At 41.0% G+C, this 27,014-nt stretch overlaps 2 protein-coding genes across 4 annotated transcripts in view; one reads left to right on the forward strand and one right to left on the reverse strand.

Annotated features, from left to right (window-relative positions):
- Nucleotides 1-27,014, forward strand: part of iyd (iodotyrosine deiodinase) — a 29,336-nt gene that overhangs the window by 644 nt on the left and 1,678 nt on the right. Inside the window, exons 2-3 of one of the 3 annotated variants that reach the window (XM_029495964.1) lie at nt 785-923; nt 25,612-26,964. In XM_029495964.1, the coding sequence (XP_029351824.1) occupies nt 26,784-26,964 (181 nt within the window). In that variant the 5' untranslated portion in view covers nt 785-923; nt 25,612-26,783. Of the gene's footprint in view, nt 1-784; nt 924-24,990; nt 26,965-27,014 lie in introns of those variants that run through there. The other 2 variants (XM_029495965.1, XM_029495966.1) reach the window with 2 other exon arrangements.
- On the reverse strand, nt 6,638-25,297 carry ppp1r14c (protein phosphatase 1, regulatory (inhibitor) subunit 14C). The gene is made up of 4 exons (XM_029495967.1): nt 24,970-25,297; nt 11,215-11,298; nt 10,645-10,677; nt 6,638-9,155 (listed from the first exon to the last, which is right to left on the reverse strand). The coding sequence occupies exons 1-4, from the start codon at nt 25,201-25,203 to the stop codon at nt 9,081-9,083; spliced, it is 426 nt and encodes a 141-aa protein (XP_029351827.1). The 5' UTR covers nt 25,204-25,297; the 3' UTR covers nt 6,638-9,080.

The following is a 27,014-nucleotide window of genomic DNA, read 5'->3' on the forward strand; positions in this document are numbered from 1 at the left end:
TTTGCTTTGTTTTGTTGTTTGTTTGATGGGGGAGTGGTGCGGCTAAACCAGCAGAGGGAAGTTAGTTAGCACTGAGAGAAATGGCGCTTACAATCAGCAGAACTTTATTGATTGGGAAACTGCGTTGCTGCCGCTTTTGTAACACAGTTAAGAAGGAGAAAATATGTGAAAACCACTCTATACTACTAGAATATTATGGTTTTAAGTAACATTAATGAAGCCCCAGAGGTCAAGAGTCATCACAGAAAATGACTTTAGTCCTCCTCTCTGTTGATACATGCTGCTGATGATGAAACATCAGCTGTATGGGGCCACAAATAACAAAGCACTCTGCAGACAAAAAAAAAAAAAAAAAGGAAAACTTGATTTTCAATTACAAAAAACAAATTTATATTAAAAACCAACCTGTCAAATCATTCCCAAATCACTCAATAAGAATGATTTTAATTAGCTCATATAACCAGCAGGGGGAGCTCTGTTCCTTCATCAAAAAATCTTTGACTCCACGTTCATAAGATTCAACGCCTTCAGTAAGTGTCAGTAAGATGATTAAATCACAAGAATAACCCTAACCCTAACCCTTTTTTGTCCAGAATATTTGTGCAATATCATAAGTGTGTGTAACTCCACAGTTAAATAAAGAATGAATTAAAATACTCAGAAAACTTTAAATATATAAGTAAAGATCATCAGTGTTATTTCAACTAACCCACTGATAAGAACCAGGATTTGGTTGCTTGCTAAATGTATGCTAATCTCCACTCATATCATTACTATTTGCCAGACTGCGCGGCTTACCTCCCCCTGGACCCCCACTAAATCGTCTGCTGATTGGTGTACAGGAAACTGCAACCATGGAAACCAGCTGTTTGGCAATTACTCGGATGGAGGGAGCGGAGGAAATAGATATTGGCCGCCTGTAGGTAAATACCCACACACTGACAGACTAACACTTCTGGACATCACCATGGGGCTTATTTTTCGTTTACAACACCCCTCCAGACGAAGCCAACCTCTGCTTCACCTCTATTGGCTGTTTTGTGTTTGGACTCTGTTTTTGATTTTTGTTCGTCTGTTGTGTCTGAAGTCTTGAAGATCAGTCTTGAGGTAAAGGGTTAAGTCAGTAGGCGGTAGCTGAACCTCGGGTGAGGTTCAGGGTCATGTGTGCTTGAGTGTGCTCACATGTGTGTGATAAAAGCCTCCCCAAACTGCCTGTAATTGCTTCCCAAAGGAATAAGATCTCGGGATTCTCCGTTTCCAGAAACACAGCTTCGATTTCTCGTCAATAAATGGCCACCATAAAAAGAATACACATTTGAATCTCTGGTATAGAGTATTTACTTACTGACCTGTAGCAAGGGAGGACACCAAAACAGTTTGTGTTTCTTTATTTGACCTAAATGTGTACAAGATTTGAGAGGAATTGATGTCAGACGTTTCCAATTTAGGATGCTGATCCTCTGTTGATTAACATGCAGGGCTCTGCATTGAAGACTATAAACAACTGAGAGTGGGGGTGGGCTGCTGAGGAATAAGCAGATCAAGGAACAGACTGATTTTAAGGAAAAGCTGACTTTTTGCTCCTCACTGATTTATTTGTGCACTTGTACAGGACCCAGCGCACAGACCAGCGAATGCAGCGGTGGAGTTTTTAGATTAAGCCTGCTGGTTTAACAAGCTCGATCGACAACACGGATAAATCACGTTTACATATCAAGAATGATGTGGGATCAAAATGCCTTAAAACTCATCTACACACCTTTTAAATGTTTAAGATCTTTCAATGTAATGTCCCATATTCACAACAATATTAGCAGATACAATCCCAAATCTGCAAATATTGGGTATGATGTAAAAGGAAACCTTCCCTGCATATTTGCCTGCCTTCAAGGTCATGAGATGATGCGATACTTGTAATTCCATTATTTCCCACACCAATGAAAGCATCCTCACAGCTAATTATGTTGTGCTGACCAAAATCTTGGAGATAAACAGATAAAAAATGCAAAGGCTGTGAAAATTCATTTCAAACCAGCTTGCAGGGACATGTCGCTGTTGACTGTAGTGACAAATTGCCACCTCCAAAACACTCAACAACAGAAAGTACAAGTAAACAGATGATGGTGAATCCCCATCTGCAACTGACACCACAGATTACCTGTAAAGCATACTCTTTTTCATTAGACTGACTTATTTGTGTAGTTTTGCGGATGTATTCATGATGGTGGAATTTTACAAAGCTTGATACAAAATAATGCACATAACCATACGTGTTTATATTCTGTAATCCAGAAATCCGCAAATTATAGCAATGCTTTTTGGCAAAGATGAAGCTCAATGATACATCCATTGTTAACATTGCCACAATTCTCCACACACATAGAAACTCACATACCTTGACTTTATTTATTTTTCATGTCAATCTGTTATTACTTTCCCTTTAAGACTGCCTGTCTGCTTCAGCCTCTGTTGTCGTCGCTTTATCCTCATATTACCTTTTAAGGAGCAGACAGACATTACCAATTTTCCATAGCAACAAATCATTTGTGTCAACCATTCGACAACTGAAGCCAGTATATCTCACATTTACAAAACAAAGGAAACCAGACAATCAGAAGATCCATGCTGATTTAACCTGCTTGTGAATACCAGTCTGTGGTTTCCTATTGGTCATTGTTGCTGTAAGGGAGCATGTCTCCCTGTTTCTTTTTCTTTTAATGGCATGATCATATCTGGATCAAATCTTAATGATTGATTGCAGTATCCTGTTCTCTCCCTGTTACATACTACTATTATTTTTGGTACACGTGGCACACTAAGCATGTTGTCAGATTTTTTTTTTTTTTTCCTTAGCATAATGCTAATAGCCTCTTTAATTATCTCGATCTCTCGAAACAGATGGCATAATGGAGAATGATCTGAAGTCACCCCCTGCAGATAGAACAATCCCCCATCAGGAACAGTGTCTGAATATACTTGTCCTGCCTGGAGCGGGCACTCACATACACACACAGACACTCGACATATGATATATATATTTAAAGTTGACCCTCTGGGTTTACACAGAAAAGGGCCAATCAGAGCAAAGAAAACAAACCTAAAAAACACTGTTCATACACAAACAGGCCAGCAGACATATGGCTATGTGATCCAAGTAAATAGTGCCATTAATTCTAAATCTCTGCAATTAATCCCCCGGATGGTTCCCCAGTCGTATTGTTTACACAGCAGTGTTTACGGTCTATCCAGGCATTTATGTGATGGACAGGTTTAGAGGCCTGTTAAACTGTAAAGCATTACAATCCACAACATGTAGGCTCAGTATAGCACCCTGCTGATATTGTCTGCTACTTGTCTATCCTAATGATATGGGAAAAGAGCAAAGACACTAATGTGTATTAATAATGTTTAGAATTATGTTTGTTTTTATTTTGAAAAGTCTGTCTAGCAGCTTCATGTTACTGTACAACAATTGGGTATAATAATCCAACCAAGGAGTTTACGCTCTTTTGGCTGTCCAGAAAATGGATATTTGATTTTGGATCATGATGTTTGATTAAGTACAATTCAATACATTTTTTTTTTTTTTTTACTTTTTACTGTTTCTTATGTAACATGATACTTACTTATACCTTTTACTGCGTACAGCATATATTTTGTACTGCTCCACTACAATTATTGAACAGTTGTAGTTAGTTATGGTGTTATTTATCATATTAAGAGTATTTTACAAAGGTGGGTGGCGTGTATCAAGATTGTTACGTATACAGTATAGTAGTTTGCTTTAGTTAATCCTTTATTTGTTTATGCTAGCTCAAAATGGGCAGTGGTTAACATAATTTAAGTGGTTGAGCTAATGCAAACTGTAGCTTGCTCAACTGACAAGGTCTCAGGTTTACTTTGCCCTGCCCTCGTCCTTGAAACTTGATCCTATTGGTTTCTTAGGTTTTATGATGTATAAACCCTGGCGGTCTGAAATATTTTTTGTGTTTTTGCACACTTCCACGGTGAAAACAAGCAGCCATGGCGATGACTGCGACTTTTGCTTGTGATGCCTTGCATTGTATAAAAAAACATCACATGAACATGTTGAGTTTCATCAGAATATACACTGCAAAAGTTCATTTTAAGTAGTTAAAACTACGTCAACCTTGGGATGTAAAATTCCTTCACTGAACTTTTTGAAGCCCAAACTCAATGAAGTGTTCTCAGTGTTGCAAGCCTTCAATGCTGGCAACCAGCCTGTGTGATGTTGTGCTCGCCTACATATTTCTTTTGCAGGAATTTTAGCATTGTGTGTTGGAGAATTGAAGGGGGCTCAGTGAAGCAAAATTAGACGGATTTCTCACGAGATTCACTGCGCACACTTGCAAAAACACACACACACACACACACATATGCAAGCTGAGTAAGCAGAACATGTGCATGTGTGTTATGTAGTATTTATAAAATGAAGAAAGGAGATTGTTCCCAGGGATTTGTTTGCACTTAAGGCTGAAGTGAAATAAAAAATTTAACAACTGTCCAAAAGAAATAACCCAGAAAAGGATGGAAATGAAACAATTCAATATAATTTCCTAACCTATCTATATCCTATGGTGCTGTCATTGTTGGTCAGTTTTAGCTTATGATGGTTGTTGTGTCCTCAGTCCTGGAGGTGACAAAAGAAAACATCTCCTCTCTTCGCTTACTAGTACTGTATGCCTGAATTGCCTGTCATGTGAATGAATGATCAGGCTTTAACAGTGCGGGGCATCACTCCAGCATTCATCTGATGCTGCACTTGGTTTCCACGGCAGTGGAGACGAGGTGGGATCCATCAGCTGAAGGGAACTGGGGAAATATGCTGCTGGAATCACCACATCTCTCACCCCTTTCATTGTCTTATACAGTGTGTGTATAAGACAGCCCCCCTTTACATTTTGTCTGACTGAAGTATGATGGATCACAGATTCCACAAGGGAGAGGGGTGAGAGAGAGAGAGATGAAGAGAAAGGGGGACAGAGAGAAAGATATAGGCTCAAGAGAGTGAATGGCAAAATGAAGAGGGGGATGGGAAGACATAAAATTTACAGTAGGGTCCACTGGGCTGTTTCACGTAATGTATTGCTACTGTTTCTTTTCCAGTGCCTTTAAAATCTGTATTGTTGCTAAAATCTTTGAATTTCCATACAGTTTCCTCGCTTTTGTCAAACAACTGGCACCGTTCACTACAATTTTAATATTGTGAAAAACCTTGACTGACAGCGACTCGAGGGCTGTGCTGGTGTGAGATTTGCTGGTGTGCAGCCAGCTGACTAAACCGGGCATGCTGGCTGACGGGGGTAAGCTCCCATCCTTAACTATTCTCCTCACATTCACCTTGCAGTCCCAATTATTCAAGGCAGCGTGCACGAGCTCTCTCTGCCAGCCAGCCCCAGCTGTGAAAAGTGGGTCATGGAATTTAAAGGCGCACAGAGCCTAATCATGCTGCACAGTCACACTGCCATCAGTTTGGCTTTCAACAGCAGCAGCAGCAGCAGCAGCGTATTGGGTGCAATTCTGTTTCCTGCAGGGAAATCCACAAAACTGCTTGTAAATGTGTGACAGTGAATCAGAAGACATTCATTATCATACTCTTCGGAAATATAAAAGCTATGGTGCATTCACAACATATCTCTCTCTCTCTCTCTCTCTGTCTGTCTCCTCTGGAAACTGGCCTATATTCTTCCACCTGATTTAGCTTAACAATAAGACTATAGAGGCATTACAGTGATGTCGACTTATTCCTTTCTCAGATTTCATAGGAAATACCATGTAAAAGATGGCGCAATATTAACTTTCAATGTGATTATGTTTTCTTACACCCACCTAATTGTCTTGAAGATTGAGTGAAATCTACCTCAGACATCAACGAGCAACATCTACCCTAGCAACAGTGTACAGTAGGCCAGTAGGCTAGTCCATATGGGACTAGACATGGTGCAGAAAAAGGCTACTCATGCACACAATGAGCAATAATGTCACACATGAGCTCTTTACAGAATCAGACAGTGCACAGGATTGTCCTACTAAACCACATCCACACTGTCTGGTACTGGGAAAGAACACATTGACAAACATGATGCTTTTGTGCAGAAGCATGCATATTATAAGCATGTGTGAAAGCACATACACACCAGAGTGTGAGCACATACAAAAACAAAAATTTCAGAAGTGGCACATACTCAGCTGTAAAATGTATCTGTACAAACAGATCACTTTCCTGTAATACAAGCAGGCAGTTAACTTAGCTTAATATCGTTTCTCCCCTGTATTCAGTCTCTATGTGGAGGTATACTAACAGGCTGCGACTTCTAACTTGGTTTATTTACTGGCCATACTGGCCCAAGTTTCAGAGTTTCCTTGAAAATTCATGTGAACACCCTCACTCAATGATAAATGTTTTGAATCATGGTGGACAAAAGTAAACTTCGGTTGATTGTGAGAAATTTCAGATTAATGCAGCAAATCTACCCTGAAGCCAGAACAACACCATATGGGGCCATCGAAGGAGAATGAGAATGCAACTTTACTGTTAATAAGAACACAAATAAGTAATTTACAGTTTTCAGTGGATACAAAGACACTTAAACGTTTTTGAAAAATACACAGAGGGTTATGGGTTTGAACAGTACAGAGTCATTCTGTATTTTTATTATCCGCAAAAACAAAACACACATCACATTACAGTTTAAAAACAAGAACGCTTATTGTGGATGTACAGAAAAAAATTACTGCAGCTGAAAAACGGAATATATTTTATTAATTATAATATAATGATACTAATAATAGTAACAATAAAGGTATAAAAAAGGAAAGTGTTTCATTTTGTCAAATAAAAACCTTTGGGCCAACAAAATGATCCCTTCAACATGCTACTTTAAAAATACATGCAAATGTAAAGCTCTCTACTATGGACACTTTCAAAATACTCTCCACATGAAATCCCATAAATTATAAAATATCCACCTCTTGCCCCTGAACTGTTTCTTGACAGAGAAAGTCCTATAGAGTACCTCAACATGAATCTTGGAAGCATCTCAGCTGCCTATAATGGCTTCCTCCTTAGCTTTGCCTTCCCACTCACTGATCCAGAAAACACATGATCTTTTTAAATTAGTCAACCATCGCTTGGTGAGTGTGGTGACACAGCTCCAACTCTGTCCCCACTGAGGAGAGAAAATGCAAAGGACGATGGCACTCTAGGCTGCACACACTCCATCAACAAAGACACACATATTTCTTTCAGACATATTTCTCCGGCATCAGTCGACAGTGAAAATGCCTTTTATACAACCAAGACCTGGGAAGAACATCAAAAACAGCACCATTTTTTTTTAAATTTCCTGGATTCTCTCCAACGTGACAATCACGTTGTTTCAACATAAAAAGTTCTACAAAGTCATACATGGTAGCTAAATCAAAAAAATCTTCTTTTTTTTTTTTTGCTTGATTATAAGTTCATAATATCTATACTCTTTATGAATGTTTTCTCCGTGGTTAGCATGCAAGACGGGTGTTTTGCAAGTGTTATGTTAAAATCAAACTTCGCCCAGCTTTTGTCTTTGGCAGCTGAAGGTATATATCTTTTTATATATATCACACAGCAGGTTTAGCTCTGCTCCATTTCAGTTGGTTCACGATTGACTGCTCGGAAATGAAACTGGGCCCAACCCCATAACAGAGGCATGATTGTACCAGAGCTTACAGGTTTTTGAGTGTGTGTGTTTGAGTGTGTTGAGTGTGTCATTAACAACAATAAATATCTAGATCCACCTCTTAAACCTGGGATTATGCAATATATTCTCTGCATTCTTGAAAAGTTTGAAACATCCTATTCAAAGATGTTTCACAAACCAAATCTCACTGGAATAGCTGCGTCACACTATCATCTCCCTGACATCTAACGTTTAGGGTTTAATACTCCCAGTTTTGGCACACCCTCCCTTGCAGGACCTGACAAGTTTAAGCTTCAAAGTTTCAAGTTGTCTTCAGGTTCTGAAACAACCATATCTGCCTTTAGGTTGTCAGTAGTTAAGGTTCAGTGCTGAGTGAAAGGTGAAATAATCCTGAATGTCTTTAAAGGCAATTTTAACCACTATTAGAGAGGCTAGTCAGCAGAGTTAAGTGAAGCTGGGTGTGAGAAACAACTAAAATGTTGGGACTTGGTGCTTAAACCTAAACAACCAACTGATATGTATTCTGAGGAGGGAAAGCAATGAAGGACATGATGTGAAAGGCTGCCAATCATACAGGTGTTGTAGTGTCATACAGAGCACTGTAACACCCATCATGCCTTGCTGGGATGAAAAGTGTACTTGGAAGAGTGGGTAAAAAGGAAAAATCTTCAGACTAAAATGGCCCCACTCTTTCCAGAATTGACACACCGCAAAAGGACAGGATTAATGTATTAACACCTTGCGCTTAAAATAAAACCGCAGATCTCCCTCACATATCCCTTGCAAGCACTGATGGACTTAAAAGTAGGACAAAAATATGAACCGTTGAAGACCACATTTCAACCACGTGAACAATAAATGACAACATACAGTACATTTTTAAAAAAGAAGCAACAGTAAAACACCTCAGTAAAAAAGACAAACTCATGGAGCACTGTGTTTACATAGTGCTACAGCTAATTTCACGCCTACTGCAGTACAAATATTTTTTTAATACAACTCCCCTTTTTAGATTTCTTGGTGTTTTAATCAGTATGGCTGTTGGGATTACAGAATCAGCTTGAAAAGGTTTTTACATGGCTCTGAAATATGGAATTGGGGGGATGGTTAAAGCACAGTTGTAGTTATGGCATGCTGCAGGATTTGACGTTTTCATTTTAACCATGTTGGCTCTGCTTTGTTCACATACCTTTCAACAGTCAAATATTACAATACACCTTGTTGTGCTATAGGCATGAATTCTATGGGCATGTTGCAGGATAGTTACTAACATTTTGATAAGTTATTCTGTGTAATCATGACAGTCCATGTGGAGTGGGTGAAGCAGGTGGAGCTGGAGATGATGGAGTTTATGTTTGGTTGGTGTTGACATGAGTGCCATTATAGGCCCTTCTTGGTTGGTGCACTGAGTTTTCTCATTCCCCTTATCCTGCCTAGCAACTCCCGGACAAAGTCCTGAAGGGATGGAAAGAAAATACTAATTAGACAGACAGCTGCACTTACATGCATACACACAAACATAAGCATTTGTACAGGTAACACATAATTTCTTTTTCTCATGGTGTAACATGTAATTACCAAACAGTTTCTGTTTGGTTTTGGCTTTAAAAGGGTCCATTCCATTGGCTTTTTTTTTTTTTTTTTTGTGGAGGTAAAATGTAAAACTATTCCTTTAATTCCTTTAAATGAAAAAAGTAACAACATTCACTTCTTCTTATGTTGTCATCTGATGCAATTTCATTAGATAAATGCCAGCTTTTCATTCATTGTGATACCAAACACAAATAAATGCGTTAGAATTGACACAGCAATAGAGAGTCAGGTTGTAAAGCAAAGCTGATTCAGAGAAATATCCAACTTTATGCTGCATGGATGAGAAACAAACAGCCAGGAGTAATACTCTGAGAGTGTTTGGAAGAACAAGGGTTAATGGATGGACAAAAATCTGTCAGTAAGGAGAAGGGGTTTGGAGAAATAGGTTATGTAAATATCCATGATTGTGTGACTGGAATATATTCCTCCTCATTATATTCGGGGTGACACTGGAAGTGAGCTAATTACTGATGCCGCCCACCCTCCTCTCACTTCCTCTGTATCTTTCCTCCCCCTCTTTCCCCCATATTCTGGTCAATCTTTCTCCCTCCAGTTGTCTTTTCATATATTCCTCTGCATCCCTCTTTTTGCCCTTTTTGATGACTTCTATCCCTCCCTTCCTGTCCTTCATCTTCCCACTACAGTATACTGTATATTTTCCTAACAATGATCTCATTCTTCCTTTAATCAGTTAGTCTTTCACTGTTTATCCCCAGCTGATGGTGTCTTTGTGAGAGTTTGTTAAAATGACATCTGGTTTTCTCTATGCTTGATGGATTACAGTGTGTCCGTGTGTCAAAGGGCACGGTTGTGTGGTTGTGACGGCACATATAAGCGACTGTAAACTGGCGGACACAGTTTGGAGGTCAGCGACCTTGTAGTGTTTGTGACAAGCTGACCTAATACCACACGCATGGCAGATGGGGAGGCAGAAAGACTCCACCTTATGTAGAGGTAATGTGATTGGCATACCACTGATAATCACCAAAATAGCTTAACCTCAAACTGAACCCTTAAAACCACGCATACACATTTTTAATGCTGTACTGTTAAACAGATACAGCATTTGTATATGTCAAACACACCCTCCTGTCAACCAGAGTGCTGTGTGTGTGTAGTTTTTAAGGTCCTATGGCATATGTAGGGCAAGTTGACATTGCAAAGAGAGAATGATTTGTGTGTTTGTGTGTCATCTGATATTCATTAACCACACACATACCAGGGGCATGGTTAAACACAGAGTCTATAAATTAGAAATTGAACTGTGCATGTGGCCATCAATAACATCTAGGTCAGCAATATCAACCATTTTACTGTTTGCATGAATGACAGACTCAGTAAACATACTAACCTCTGTTGGTTTGTAGCAGTCTATTAATGATTCCTGTGCAAGGAAAGCAAACAGAGAAATGAATTCAGGGATTAGACATGTTCCAGGCATGTTTCAAATCAATGCTAGACGTGGCTCTCTTTTTTTCCTACAATAGGCTTAACAAGCATGAGTACAAATCGATAATCCACAGTGGAATCCTGTTTCTAATCTAGATGAAATAATTTCACTTTATAATAGAGTTTAAATAAGAGAACCAGAGTCAAAGGGTCTTTGAATGCATTGTTGTTGACAATCATGCAGGGCTTTTGGATGAACAAATAAAAGCTGTGCAAAACATCCAGCCTTCAAACTCATGACAATGTGACATCTGGCCTCAAGTGCTGTTGGTAGGTTAAACTGAGGAATCACAATTGTCTTCAGTTTGTCAAAGGCCAATCTGGAAATGATGGAAATCATTGACTTAAGTATTTAGGTGTCAGGGAGGCTAACCTGGTGTAGTAATTTAAGATGCAGCACTTCCCCTTCAACTCAACAACATTTCCAATACATTGACACTCATATTGCATATTACAGAACAAATGTGCATACCTGCAGTTTGCTGGCTCTCTCATCATCACTGTTGACCTCCAACAGATCATCGATGTCTATCTCCACCTCTGGCATCTCCTCCTCCTGGAAAATAAAGAGACTCTTGGTTAGTTAGCTGCTGAGACAGAGCCATGTCAGGAAGAGGGTTTGATCATGCAAGAGAGGATAGGAAGAGGAAATTAAAATGGGAAACTAAACAAGAATATTTCTGTTGGAATGATCTCCAAAACACTGATATTTTTTATTGTCATGTTGTTAAATCAAAGTTTTCTTTTGTGACACCAAAGCCAACCCACATTTTCAATTACATACTTTCTCTCACTTTTCAATTCAGTTCCATTTCACCTCTCAGCATGGGCCCAAGTTTATATTCAAAACACACTGAAATCCGAGCTCCAAACAGCTCAAACATACTGTATATTTGTGTCTTGGAAGCAGACATCATATGGAAATGTGATTTTGCCTGGGCAGGGCCCTTTAGCGGCTTGGTGGTTCGAGGCTGTATTCAGCTGAACACCACTTCAAAGGTCCTGTGTTCCTCTGATTCATTTTGCTCTGCCACAAGGCTTGCACAGAGGAGGTATGCAGGGAGGCTCAACCCTTCCCTCCCAGCTACCGCATGATGTATCCTCCAAACTCTCCCTTGTGGGAATAAAAGGCAACAAAACCATGTGAAAAGAGCAGCCTCGTTGTCCAAGAAGTGGCCTTTACCAACAGCTGAACTGCTCACTGACATCACACTGAATGGCTGTGGCAAAATGGATTCTACTGCTCTATTGCTATCACCCCAGTCTAGCTTGGAAATATGTTCACTGGATGCTATCACACTTCATGACTTAAGTTCAATGCCAACATTTAGTGCCAGTGCCCTGGCCCTATGCCCTTTATATTCTGAGCTGGAAAATGGGGCGGTGGAGGTAAGAAAGCTAGATGGCTATTGTTGAATATCATTGACGCGAGAGTTGCAGAAATTTTAAAATCCTTCAGTCGCTCGAGGACACTGACCTGCCTCCACAGATAAGCAAGAAATCACGAAGGTCACCTTGTTCTATTAGTTTGCCGTGGATTGGTCTCCTTAAGACCCTTGTTTTCTGATAACACTACATTGCTGGAAGGGTATGGGCAACGAATCACTTGTCCCTTCACATACACCAAAAGAAAACAGGTGCAGTGCAGAGACTGTCTTATTTACTTCAGCTGGAGAAGTCAGGCTGCCACAGAGTGAACCCTCTGACTGTGAACATGACTAAAGATTAACGATCCTCTTGCTCAGTGCTTACTGTCTTTACTGCTTTCTTGAAGTAGCCAGGATGGTGCAATACTGAAACTGAATCTAGTTCTTGATTGTGTGTATGCATGTGTGCGTGTGTTTAAGGCTCTCTTAGGACCCCTGTATGTGTTAGCCTGGAGCATGTGCTGGTATTCCGACACAGGAACAGGGAGGACAGAAGATGATTTGATTTTAGCTCTCAGCATTAAAGCGCAGTCTCTGTGATTTCAGCTTTGTGTGGGTGGGCTGATGTGCACAAAATGGAATTAGCTTACAATTATACCTTTTGAAATTACAATACCAAATGTAAGAGACTTTGGAAGTATGGTTTATTATGTGCTGTATGTTTGGCAGCAGGCTTACAGAGGAATAACTGCACAAAGGGCAATTGAAGATGTATAAATTAACTGTGAATATGAATATAAAGTGTAAATTTTCAACAAGGAGACTTAACCTCATAACTTTTGTTTACACTATGAAAAAAAATCCACTTGACATCTGTAATACTCATACCTGGCTCATACCTTCAAATATGTCACCTGCACAAGTACACTCACGCACTCAGAAATAGCCCTTCCACCTTCATCCTTATCCCTGAGCCATTAAGAGGCATTTAAACAGCCAACATTTTACGCATCTTGGCCTCTCTGCCGAGGAGCCGAGTGTCCCATTTGACACCTTGTTCTGCAATCTTTCCCTGAAAATCCCACCCTCGGAACAGAAAAGCAGAGAAATGAGCGAATGTGACAGATCATATCAAAGCCTGTCATTTATTAGTCTTGGAGTATGATCACTGCAGAACCAGGGTTATACCAAGTTATATGCAAATCCAAAACACCAAGGAGAGATGAGGTTTTTCAAATTGACAAAAAGGATGAAGGAATGAGTGGAGGGACAGAGAGAGTGATGGAAATGATCATGTTGGGGGGAAAGCGTTATGGCCATAATGCTACTGCCATTTAAATTACTTTTTGTTCATTTTACCACAGAAAATAAGAGCGTGAGACAAATCTGATCAGTGGTGTGAAAAATGTCCTCAAAATGGTGTCCAGTTTAGCAGATTAGGAGGACTTCATATCTCTGAAGCTTCTGACTATGCTCAGATATAACATAACAATATTTTAATATTAACTTAGTAAAGTACCTCAGTAATTCAACTTGACAACTCTGGGAAATACAAAGTAAAATTTATTTTTATTTATTTATTTTTTTTATGATTTTGTCAACCTAAAAAAAAAAAAGAAACACTTCTATTTCTACAGCATATGCATGTTTCAAGATGGCTTGTTGGAAAAAAGCGATGGTAACTGGTGACTTGCTGGCATATATTGGCCTGCTAATTTCCATAGAAAGAACATATTTAACATAATGATAGAGATGAATAAGTGAATTAGAATGACTAACAGTCAGGAGTGTGAATTTAACCCACTGACGTTCTTGGGGAAAGGTCTATCTGTCTGTGGATGCATCCATCCATCCATCCATCCATTCATTCATTCATTCATCTATCTATGCCCAGGTGTTTATGTGGATGCACCATTTTGAGATTTGGAGATAGTTAGACGCCATCATGAAGTTCCACACATTCATCACTCAACACCCAAAGTGTCTCCAAACTCAAAAGTGTTTGCTCTGACAGCAAATCATCTTTCTGTGGCCAGTGGTTGTGAACGCTCTGCTATTATCATCACACAGTTAATGTCGAATTATTTGCTCATTTCAGCTCAACCCAGTCTGTCAGTGACTTGACTTCTGCCATAGTGGCCATTCAGTGCAGTCTTCTGCCTTGTGTTCATGTTTGTGAGCGTGAGCACCCCTGGCTATCCCACTTGTCAGCAGCCAGTATGTCACGCTCCATCACTGTGATCGGTGATGACTAGGGAAAGCATGGACTGTGCTGTGTGCGAAGCATGACTGCAAGCAATCACCATGTTTTCTCTACCTCTCTCTCTCTCTCACACACACACACACACACTTTTTTTCTACCATCACTATGCACAGGGCCTTGTCTTTCTGTGGTGCTTATGAGGAAGTACCCAAGCTTGCTAAATATATTCCATGCAATGACAAGAATGGAAACAGACTCGCACACTTAACAAGGAGATAAATATGAAGTTGTTGTTGTCCTACTGGTGATTGAGAGCCTAGAATAGTTGAGGTCATACCCACCACCCCAGGGAAAATAATTTTCCATCCTGCCAACAGTGGGGTGATAAAATGACAGCCCACACTGTCAGTAGGATAAAAGGGAAGGGCAGGCACACAAACACGAATCTGTGAATGGAGACACAAATTCAAAAGGCATCTTTGCAAATTACACAGAAATTATCCAAACAATATATATTTTATGGGCGATATAGCTTCCTGTACTATATGTAGCAACAGGAGATTTTTTTGTTTGTTTGTTTTTTACACAATCTAATGCAAAAAGAAGAGCAGACACCAGACTGAAATAAAATGCTTTTCATGCCTGATTCATGCCTTAAAACCATGACAGACAGAGGCTGTCTGTTGCAAATAACATACATGTAATGTATATGTAGAAAAATAGCAGTGCAAAAACAAAAAGAAATGACAGTCATGTTGTGAATGCATTACAGAAATTAAATTAAATTATAAATGCCCACAAAGCGCCACATCAAATGACTGTTTATGTCTTATAGTGTGCATTGTGTGAAAGTGGTAAACAAAATAAGTGTGTCGTTTGTTGTTGGTGTGTGTTTCATATTCAGAAGAAAGACATAGTGGTGGAAAGAGGAAAACAGAGTCAGTGTGTATGTTATGTGTAGAGGATAGTTTGTCCAAAAGAGATAACAAGGATCCAAGTGTTTGTTGCGATGAAGGCAACTTTGTGTAGACTATTTGAAAGAGACTCTGATGGGACAAACAGAGCAAGTCAGCCACTCAGTGTGTTTGCTATGCAGAGAGAAAGTGTGAGCATGTGTGTCAGACTTGTTTTTACCAACAGCTAAGCAGCATTTTCGGTCTGGTTAGTCTATGATGAGGTGACTCGAAGTTAATGCAAGCAGCCCGTCCCTTTGACTCACCTCACACTCCATTCAGACTTTATTCAAACAGTCCATATGAACAAAGACTCAAACTCTCTGTGACAGCATATCACTTCTCTTGCCAACTGCCAACTTATCGTTCCTATTCATAGCCTATTTATACAAACCAGAAAAACTAGTTATACTGAATAGAGCTTAGACCTGATGAAATAATTGTGAAAGGCTTCAGGAAGATATTTATGGTACGCTATGCTTGAAATGTCCCAGTAAAAATTTTACTTTAGAAATAGTCAGTCTGAGAGAGTCAGAATCACATGACCAACAAACAGGCATCAATAAGCCAATTTTCAGTTCGGCTAAATTGTCTATTTATACTGTAAGAGGTCCATCAGTAGATGAATACCTGACACAACCATTTGAAATGTCTACAGCAAAGACAGGACTGTGAACCTGCTGCACTTTTATTTAGTCTTTTGCCTCTGACAGTAGTTCTGATTTAGTCCTGACATTGCCGTGATTCAAATGGAATCAGAGATGGCCTAAAATAGTCAGATGTAAAAACTATTATGAGAGAAACAAAGCACAGACCTCTAGAGCCCAATGCCCCTCAAATATATAGACCAAAAATAATACTAGAAAAAAAACCCAAAAAACATCAAACTTCTATGTGACACCAATACAACCCCCATGGGGCATTTTAGGTTGGGTAAAACAAATTTAAATACTTAGTGGTATTACTAATTAGTATTAGTAACGATATACAACCCACCGACCTTCTTGTCTTTGCTAGCATCTGATGTTAGGTCTAACAATCCTTTCCTGTTGCTGATGTGATGAGACAGCCTGCTTCCTATTTCTACTGGCTCATACATGCTTAGTGTCCATGAATCGTTATATCCATGTGCGTTTTACCAAACTAAAACAATTCCCTGGACACTGCTTTAGAACAAAAGCCCAGCTCTGCATGAGATCTGTACTGGAAATGTTGAAAAGGTAATTTCTTAATGTAGCTGTATTATGGCATGAGAAATGACGTCTAACTTATTTTAGGACTTTGGTGTAGCATACCACAGCCTAGGAAACTGCTAAGTTTGCTGTTCATGTAGTTGAAAGGTTTTGTCTGAAGGAGCATGGCAGCTGCTTCAGGTTCAGATGCTGAAAGTGAAGGCACAGCACTCAGCACCACTGTCTATCAGCTGTCAATTTGTCAGCAATCATTTTGTGTGTGTGTGTGTGTGTGTTTGTTCCGTGAAAAGAGCAAAGGAACAAGCAGTCTTCTTCTGTAATGGCATATCAAAGTATCTCTATAATAATAGAACCAAAATGTAACTGAAAGATCCCAGACACAACTTTGATAATACTAAGGACAAACACGCACACACACACACATACAAGAAATAAGAAGGGCTGGGTGTTAAATAGGAGACTGTGCAGAAAGCCATCGAGGTAAAAACAACAGCAAAAGAGAACTGAAAAGTGCTATGTATGAGAGCAGTAATAAGAATACATAAGAGGAGAAAATAAAAATACAGGGACGAGGGGGGTGCAGAGATAAGTGGGTCACTGTGATGATGAGGCAGAGAGAAAGGGAGAGGAGCATTGTGCAACACAGTAAAACCTCACAGCTCAGCTCTCTTCCTCTCTCTGCACTGCCATGCTGTGTCACATCAAAGTGAGGAGGAGCTAAAGGTTGGATGAATTCGTCTTATCAGACCAAGTGAGGTGAGGGAGAGGAACAGAAACTACCCATGGTTAGGATGGGCAAAGAAAAAAACGATGGGCAGACTGGAGGATTAAACCTTTTACACAACACGGGGAAACAAAAAGAAATCCTGGAATAGTAACAACAGATGGCGCAATGGTAAAACCAAGTGCTTCAACAGCATTTTTCCTCTCCATTCACGGCCCCCCATCTTCTACCACCTCCCTATTGCCCCTCCAGTAAAGCAATTTGATGAAACAATTCAGCACAGATGAGGTGACTTCACTGGATAAAGTTAGCTGCTGCAGCAAAAGCTTGTTCCCACGCTGATTCAGCTGTACGCTAGAGGACATTATATATGGGGGGGGGGCTGGTGCAAAAAAGCAGGCTTGAAGAGACAAATGAATCCTTAAAAGGAACATGCTAAATATATGAATGATTTTCAACACCTATTGTGATGTAAATTAACCATTTATCCTGCTTTGCTTCATCTTTATTAGGACCAGAAAGGTCACCTTCTCTGCGGTAAAACCACAACCTCAGATTTAATGTAGACGCAGGACTCCAAGGAGTTGTTGGAGATCTGCCATTGTGATGTTCAGTTGGATTTCTAGTTTTATGTTATATATTACACCATGCCACAACATATGGACACAACTCTCATTCCTTTAAAGAACTTCTATTTCACCTTCGCTTTTCATAACTGAGCCAATTCCCTTGTTTACATGTGTTCATTCACTGTGATTGCAGAAAGCAAAGATATTGTGGTGGAAATGGATTTTCTAGACAGTGGATGATTATTTTCTTAATGCTAATTATCAATATAGTCCAAATTGAGAGTCCGCTGCCACATCTATCGCAGCTGCTGACACACTCATACTTATCTCATTTTACAAGGTCAGAGTACTTGAAATCATCTCATCCTCCTTTAGTAAAAATATTAACCATAAATAAAACAGCAGAATCTGTCTTGTGACTATTTCACAGGTTTGTGGTTCAAGGAAGTATGATTCATTTTACTGCCCACAGTTTCTTCCCCAGGCTGATATATTAACAGTCGGAGCCCATTTGGACCTTGGCCCTGAAAGCAAAGCAACACCTCCATCCAAACTGGACTTAAAATCTCAAACGCATCAGGGTCCCAAGCAGTCAGCCAGTTAGCTAGCACAACAACTCCCAAGATATGAATGGATTTATTCAATTTGAGAAACAATGAGAAAACAATTTGTGGTGTGGACATGTCGTAGAGCATAAATAATGATGTAGAAGGAAAAAGAAAGCTTCCCAGGAATAAGCTTTTATTTTAAGACTTTTAAGCGCTGATGCTAAAATGTGCAGAGTCACCCAGCACACATAAACGTAGATTATTAGTTATCAAGAAGGAAATACATCCATATCCAGTATAAACGGCCCCAGACTTCGGAAGTCAAAACAATAATCTTCCCTCCTCTCTCTGTCAGATACATGTGAGTGACGGCAGCGTTTCACATCTTTTCGCAGTGCCAACCATACAGAGTGAGTCAGTGTTTTGTATACAACCAGTTTATAAATTCTGCTGCCCCGCTGACAATGAAACCAGTGATTAACTGGATCCTCTCGAGATGGGAGGAGATGTCATAGGAAGACAAGAAAGTCAGTGTGCAAGTGTGAAAAGTCAACATCTCTTCCTTTCACAAGCTCGCAGTCTGCTTGCATACTTTGCAGCTGGCTTACTTGTTTGTAATGTCAGTCTTTAATCACATTGCATTTGGCATCCCCTTTAAATTAAATGAAGATGGAATAAAAAAAATTAAAAAATAAATAACCAAAATGAAAATCATGGCACTTGACTGCAATTGTGAATTGTTCTTTCCATTTTGTGATCTTTTTTCTTGGGGGCCGCACCTGGAAGACCTGTAATTCAAGGTAATAACCTGCAGATATTTCGCATCTTTGTTTTATTTTTCACCGTATCCATCTTTATTTTCTCCATTAGACAGACTTATACTCTTCCCCAGGGTTGGCAACTGTAATATCTAAATCCAGAATTATACTATCACAGCTAAGCCCATCAACACAGCATACAGGGTTAATAGAGTGGGAAACCACTAAGGAGAAGACAGGAAGAGAGGAGGAAAGAAGTGAAAGACTTCATTTCAACATTTATCATCATGTTTAAATACTTGTCTGTCACAAGTCATTACATAATCGATAAAATGATTAATCCTATTTAAATAGTTGCGCCCACTAGAATCACTCATCATACCTGATTAGCAGTGTTGGCTACAGATATAAAATGTTTAATGCACGTGTGTGACGGCCACACTGGCAGAACAAACGCTTGAGGCAGAATCAGAAAGAAGCAGAGGAGGATAAGAAGCAGGTGGGTGACTGTCCCAAAGGATGAGACGCTGATATCAACTGAGGAGACCAGGGTAGAAAATATAGAGAAGACAAAATAACTCCACTGTAACCTCTGCCCTCAGTTTTGCTTTTAAGATGGGCAATCGACACCTTTCTACTGAATGTGTGTTTTTTTTACTGTTTCAGCAGCTGCTGGCTATCCGTTGTCAACACCTGTCATTCCTTTAGCAGTAGATACGCGTGTCTGCGGGTGCTGTTTGAAACATGTCATCGTGTCCTCAAACACAGACGCTAAGTGAGCAGGCTATCTATTTTAGTCTCTGCTTTTGAAATGGCTGCTTTTCCCAGTGCAGACAACAAACACAACAATGATCCTCCCCCCACCAGATCCATAAACACATCAGGGTCACTCATTAAAACAAGCATACAAACTGACTGGTGAAATCTGCAAATGGTTGTACCTGTCAGCTGAAATAATGGCCGTCGCTCTGGATCGTATGGTATAATATGCCCATTTCCTTTTCTCCTCTTTTTCTCTTAAAAGACACAATTAGTTCATGATCTCTCTTGTTTTCGCTTTTTGTGTAGTTTTGATTTTAAAACACATGTTGAAAGCAACCATCTTAAAAACCAATGAGGTAATCCTATTTGTTCAATTGATTGATGCACATTTGAATGCGTCAACAAAGCGAGGAAGAATGAAATCCCCTTGGAACAGACCACAGAATAGTTCTTACACCTGTACATCTACACTATGTGCACATCCAGTATATCCAGTAACCTTAATGGTAACTCGATGCATCTGTCTTTGTCAGTCAATATGTGTGTGTTTGTCCGTGACAAGCTATTCCCAAATCTCTTCAATGTTGCTAATGACTTGGCTTGAATTGCACTATTTACTCGTCCTCTGCTGCGCTATGAGGTTCACATGGTACGCAGTTGTCTTCATCCCCAATAAGGAAAACAAGAACGGTGAGCAAGGGGAAAGGTTACTGACAAGGTCACAGGAGGAAAGGGGGGTGGGGGAATGAGATAAAGATGATCATTTTTCCGACACAGAAGCCAGCATTGATGCTTAGATGCTCCCCGTGATCTCCCCTGCTCCATTTGGTTCATACTTGCACAATGACCTGCATGTGTGTGCGCCTCTGCTCATCCATTCATGAAAAGTACGCCCGACCACTCGCCACCCCATATCTGCCAAATAACAGCAGAATATCATCAACCCAAAAAAGCCTGCATAGAAAAGACATAAATGCACACACACACACACACACACACACACACACACACAAGGCCTGAGGGCAGAGCAGTGTGTCTCTGCTTTTGCACATGAATAAGCGTCATTGAGTGGGGTTCTATTGAAGCTGAGCCATGGGTAAGTAGGGCATTACAGTGGCTCTCTCCCCTCATTCTGCAGTTTGCACCCCAACAACACACACACAAAACTACAGAGTTTGCGAGCTCACAATAGACTCACCACTCTATCACTGTCGCTCCATGAATGACTCACACACACACACAAAGTGAAAGTCTTTTCTTTAACAGCCTTTATTGATTGTTTTGATGGAGTCTGAGACAGACAGACTCATCACCGTGCTGACACATTCTGTCTTTAATTACCCGGACCTGACGTCAGCAGCTGGAGTGTAAAGGAGACATTGAGATTCTGTTTCAAACTGATTAAAGATTAGGTAAATTTACATGCCTGTGTCCAATATATATAGAAACAGGGCTTTTTATTTTAATTTCTTAGTGCTAGTCAAGTTATTAAGGTAGAACAACTGGCTAGAAGATAGATTAATGATGAGAAAATGGGCCCTTGGCCACCACCACTTTTATATAAATGAGATAAAAAGAGAGAAAATATGGTTGCATTGTTTATGGACACTTGGTGTGTTTCTTTTTTCATCTCCTTGTAGTTATTTAGGGTCCTCCTGTGGCAGCTTTTTTTGAAGCTTTGCCTTGAGATCTGTGACTTTCAAAGAACAATTATTAACAGTCACTTCATTCAGAGGCCCTGGCTCAGGCGTCCCTGACCCCTCTGGCTCATGGGCCAGTGCCAGGGGGCCCTTTTGGTAATCCATCTTTGGATCAAAAGCTATTAGTCCATATGTCTTCCAGATAGGTATCTAGACAGAAGCAATTTGGCAATTTGTTTTTCTTTTCTACCTATGAGAGAGATTTCCTCCAATGGCTCCTTTATGACAGCTATGGCTTAGTAGAAAAACTGTGAGGACAAAATAGGATACTGTATTTTTAGCTTCCTTTTTATTAGGAACTGGAGTTCGGTCAGTGGCTATCTGTCTCCCTCCCACTCTCACTTTCCTCCAGTCACCCCTCATTCTGTTCACTCTGTTCTCTCCTCTGTGTCCTCTAAACAGCCAAATGTACAGAGGCAACATGTCCCAGGAGAGCGGAGAGGAATCCATCTCTGACAGGACTCACCTCCGGTTATTCTATAGCCCAGAGACAAAGAGAGAGGGAGCAGAGCGGAGACTGAGGGAAAATTAAAATCAATGTTGGACAAAACATTTTAATGAAAGAACCAAAACAAGGGAACCCTAACAAAATCTGCAACTTTTTTTTTTTTTTTTTTTACAGTTTTTGTCTTAAAGTAACAGATTTTGCTCAAACACAGATTGTCATTTTTATATATTGCTTTTTATTTTTACTTTTACAGAGAAGGGACATAACCCCAACAAGTCTTACGCAATAATTCTAGGCTAACGTGGCTGCAGCTACATAGCACTTTCACATCTTAAGTAAACCAATTTTTGCTTAAGTTTGCCTCTTATTTTTTCTGTGTTTCAAGACCAGCTCTGTTTTCTGGCTTTTTTACCTCTAAAACTGAGACATTTTTGGACAGAAAAAAAAAAAGATTCACCAACCTGTTATAGAAAAATAAAATGTATTTCTGAGTTAACCCTGTTTCCACTCTGGTGCTTTCAGTATCGGTGCCCCACCAACCCTTCCCCCACACAAACACGCTGTGGTGCTCCAGTATCAGGTTTTCTGATGAAACAGATACAGAGGCTGACCTTTAAGTTCAGCCAGTGCCAAATCAGCAGTCTTTCCCTCACTCCATCAAACACATAGACAGAACACACACCTGTGTCCACCTTTGGTTTATCATGGAGGTGTTACCAGCTATGGTAAGGGTGTTACTTCCACTTTACAGTCATGTGACCAAACATCACCAGTAAAGCAATGCACAGATGAAAGAAAGTTTGAAATGGTGACAGTGTGTCAAAACCGGAGTGGACTTGCTTCATTACCGACTGTCCTGTGCCATTCTGACAGCATCCACGTCTTTCTACAATCAACACCCTCCATATTCAGTAGGCTATCTATCGTGATATCAGACTGGCACCAACGCCACAGAGGCAGGGGATTATTATGTGATATCATCCCATTTGCTGTGCGAAAGACATAATATGAGGAGGTGTGAGACAGCTGGGAATATCTGTACTGAAATGCAGACTGCAGATTTCCCACCGTTAAATTAAAGTTGACACAAACTGGATGTGTGCAGATTCGTGCATCTCTCAACAGCAATTTTACAATGGTGAAATAAAGGAGTGATTTGTGAACATCCAGAAAATCACAGCAGGGAATGTATCTAATGCTCTCCACAGTGTTTTTGATTCTTCATCTAAAAATCCATTTGCATTAAACAAATCACAGCCTCATATACATCCCTGGAGGAGGAAGGCAAATGCAGAACAGTCCAGATGTGACTGCAAGACAAAATGCTGGGCGAGTGCATTCGAGCCCTCATCGAAACATCAACTCTACCAGCCTAACCATGTATGTGAGACATCATACGACTTGGAAATCAAGTGAACCTGCTGGCAACTAGACAAATATGCAGCTGAGGGCTCAGCTGACTTTGAAATGCAAACCAGTCCTCTCTCAGACAGGCTATACAGCTATAACCACACCAGGACTGTAAAGACAGGAGGAGGCTCACAACCACAATGACAGTCATAAAAACAGCAGCTGAGAGTTGAGAAGCTGGAAGAAACATTCACTTTCAGTGATTTAGTAGTAGACAGCAGTAGTTAGATTACACTGGCTTTGTCTATTTGTTTTCAGTATGGCTGAGGAATATTTGCATTCTAATGCGCTCTTAGCAGAGGAAACCACTCTGACAGACAATGAGGCTTGGATGTTCATATCCACTGTCTCACTGTGATTAGTGCATGTAAACACAATCTAAAGCAGATGCACACTAATGTGTAATTGAGCATGTCTCACACACTTAGACAACACTAACACACATACTGAACATCTTTTTCTTTTTCTTTTTCTTTTTTTTAAATAAAAATTGTCCACACAGTTGATTCTGACAGGCTCATGAGCATGCACGCTCACAGCGCCTGTACCATCTCGTATTGGCTGAGCCTGAGGAGATGGACACAGGAGCTGTAGCTATGCCTACAGTGGGCATGTGTGCATATGTCTGTGCAGACCTTTGGCTGCGAGGAAGGGGGACAGAGCCAGAGGAGGGGATTGGCCGCTGAGGAGAGTCACTGCATCAGCACATCTTTAACCCACTGCCCTTCTTTCGTTTCCCCCAGTCTGCCACCAAGACAACCTGCCCCCCAACTTGGCTCTGTCAGCGTACTGTATGTGGCCACACACACACTTTCACCTATAGAGCCCCCCCCCCCCCCCCAACACTCTTTCTCTTCCAGAGCACATACACATGCTAGCATGCATGCATGCAAATCTTCCTCCCGTTTAAATGTTAAAGAAAGCGCCTGGTGAACGTGAGAGCTCTGCATAATGGAGCTGTCAGGCGACAGATCTTTCCTCGAAAGGTGAGGGGGGTTAAAGAGGTCAGAAATCTGCTTCAGCAGCGACAGAATGCATTTAAATGCGGTCTAATTTGTCACTCTTAACACAACCGCTGACAAAATTCACTTATCAGGGGCTCTTTGACCCGTCACAAAAAGGAATGCCAAATAAAAGGAAGAAATTAGTTATTTTCAAAAAGGACACATTTTCATCAAAAGGCGAACGCAGCCGGTGCGTAAAAGGTGCAACCGTGCGGTTTCTCTGACCCCCCCCCCCCCCCCTCTGTCTGAGACAATGCACGGTGTTAGACTCAGAGTGGAGACAGCTTTGTGTCGCTTGGTCTCCCTCAGCCATATGTCAGCAGGTATCGGTGCTGCAGAGGACAAAGAGGCACCAGTGAAGCCAAAAGCACAGACAGAGAGGAGGAGGGTGGTCTGTCGTTAAGTGGATGCATCCTCAGTGTGCGTGTGCGCAAAGGCAGCGACTAAAGCTGCACTTCTTGTCACACTTCGACATAAGGTTTACCTAAATTTGATCACAAAGCCACACATCAGACAGCCAGTGGGTGTCCCCGGCTGTCTTTCAGCTTGCAGGTGATACGTGTGAGTTCAGATCTGCGCTCCACTCACCTCACAGTCATACAACTCGCTGAGCTGCTCAATGATCCACTCCTCCAGGACCAGTCTTTTCCGCAGCTCTTTCCTGTCGTACTTCACTGTCACTTTGCCCTGTCTCTTCTGGACCGGGTCGTCCCCGGTGATGGGTTCCGAGCCCACGCAGCCCACCCCGGGCCCGGCTTGGAAGAAGACGCGGCTGCCGGCGGTGGGCAGCGGGGCGCTGGTCTCGGTGCTGGCGGCCGACATTGCGGGATGTGAAGGCGTCGATCACTGAAGAAACGCGTGAATGGATGCGGGGAGCTGGCTGGGCGGGAGACAGGAGAGTGGACAGGAGCTTTTAAACAGCTGCTATTTAAAGCGCAGCGCCGGAGACAGCCGAGGAGGAGGAGCCAACACTGCAAGAAAGGAGCCGATCAGTCTTTCCCCTTTCCTTTACCAAATCATTACTTTCCAACAGTCTGTTTCATTTCTAATTTCAAATATATGAGATGAAAGACATTGTAATGTCCACTGCCGTTAAATTGGAATTGATTTGACCAAACAAACCAAACATGACCCCGGAGGATACCTATGACGGGTTTTAAAGCTTTTTCAAAGGAAATAAGGAGCCTGTGTGATAAAATCATTTGTTGTGGTGGTGCTCTTCTTTTGCAGTGTGTGTGTGCTAAATTCCCTCAATGGTGCTTGGCTGTGCGTCGGTGCGCACATGGAGAACATGGCAGATGCTGGGAGCAGCCTCAGCAGAAGGTCTTCCCCGGTACCGGTGTCCGCCATGGTTGGACTACATATGCTCACCTGAATACGGATCATCAACATGTGACTGTGTGAGCTCTTACACCCCAGACAGACATTGGACGAGTAAATTCCGCCACCTGTTGGTAATATTGAGAAGTTTTGTTTTTTTTTTTTAAATCTTAGAACAAAATAGAAATCAATAGAAGTGAATGCAATAGAATCATAACCTTTGACCTTGACAAGTGGTATAGAGAGTGGATGGATAATATAGGATAAGTCAACCTTTGGTTAACAGTACAGTCCTCATAAAATGTCTATAGCCTATTGCGTCATTGGTGCACAACATTATGCTGTGCAATAAATTATGTCACAAAAAAGCCAAATCCTTTTTGTCTTTTATTTATGTTTCTCCTGGCCCATGCCTGGCCTTTATATAGCGTGATGGTCAGACACTGCACCCACATTTGGACCACTTCTGGTGCACACACACACTCCTTTAGCTGTCAGGAGCTGGTGTCCACCTAGATGTGGAAATGTATGAGCCAGGCCTGGGCCATGGAGGTGTATACTGAGCCAGAGGTCTAATTTTGCTGCCTGAGCATTTGATCACTACATTTCTTCCAGGATGATGCAAAAATAATGCACGTTCAATGATCCTGCAAGTGTCCAAGTCCAAGTTGTACGCCTGGTCTGATATGGTAAACAGCTGTAAAAAACAGCACTAATATAATCTGGACCTTGGACTTTTACTAATGTTGCAACACTGAAGCTTTGTAAATGGGTGAATGGCATTTGAACTGGAGGAAGCGTTACATGAATGGAATATGTAACATTGACATAAAAGTCTTTTATGTTGCCGATAATGTTTCTAATGACCAGACTATGATACATTGTCATTAACTACCTTAATCAGCATCAGTGGCTCAACCCAGCAGTCCAGACCATGTCCATAGACTGAGTTTGGACTTGGTTTTCTCAAAAAGATGATGCTGACTCAGCGTGTACAGGTCAAGCCCAGATAACACCAGGGGGTTTTATAACATCAGCTCCGCACTTAGTGTGTCACACCACTTGGCTTCTCCCCAGCAGTCATGGCTCTTCTTTCCATCCTCACACCTGTCCTGGCCGTGCTCCTTTGTCTGGTCATAGGCTTTATGCTCCTGAAACCACGCGACACAGGGAGCAAAACTACAACGGCTGTGAAATCGAACTTCAGACCATGGGTGGACCAAGACCTGCAGGACAACACAGAAATAAGAGCCAGAGAAGAAGGTAGGTGCTCAGCAGAACCAGCTGTGACGATGGAAATGACAACCTCAACA

This window comes from Echeneis naucrates, chromosome 24 (genome assembly GCF_900963305.1).
Source record: "Echeneis naucrates chromosome 24, fEcheNa1.1, whole genome shotgun sequence".
Classification (NCBI taxonomy): Eukaryota; Metazoa; Chordata; class Actinopteri; order Carangiformes; family Echeneidae; genus Echeneis; species Echeneis naucrates.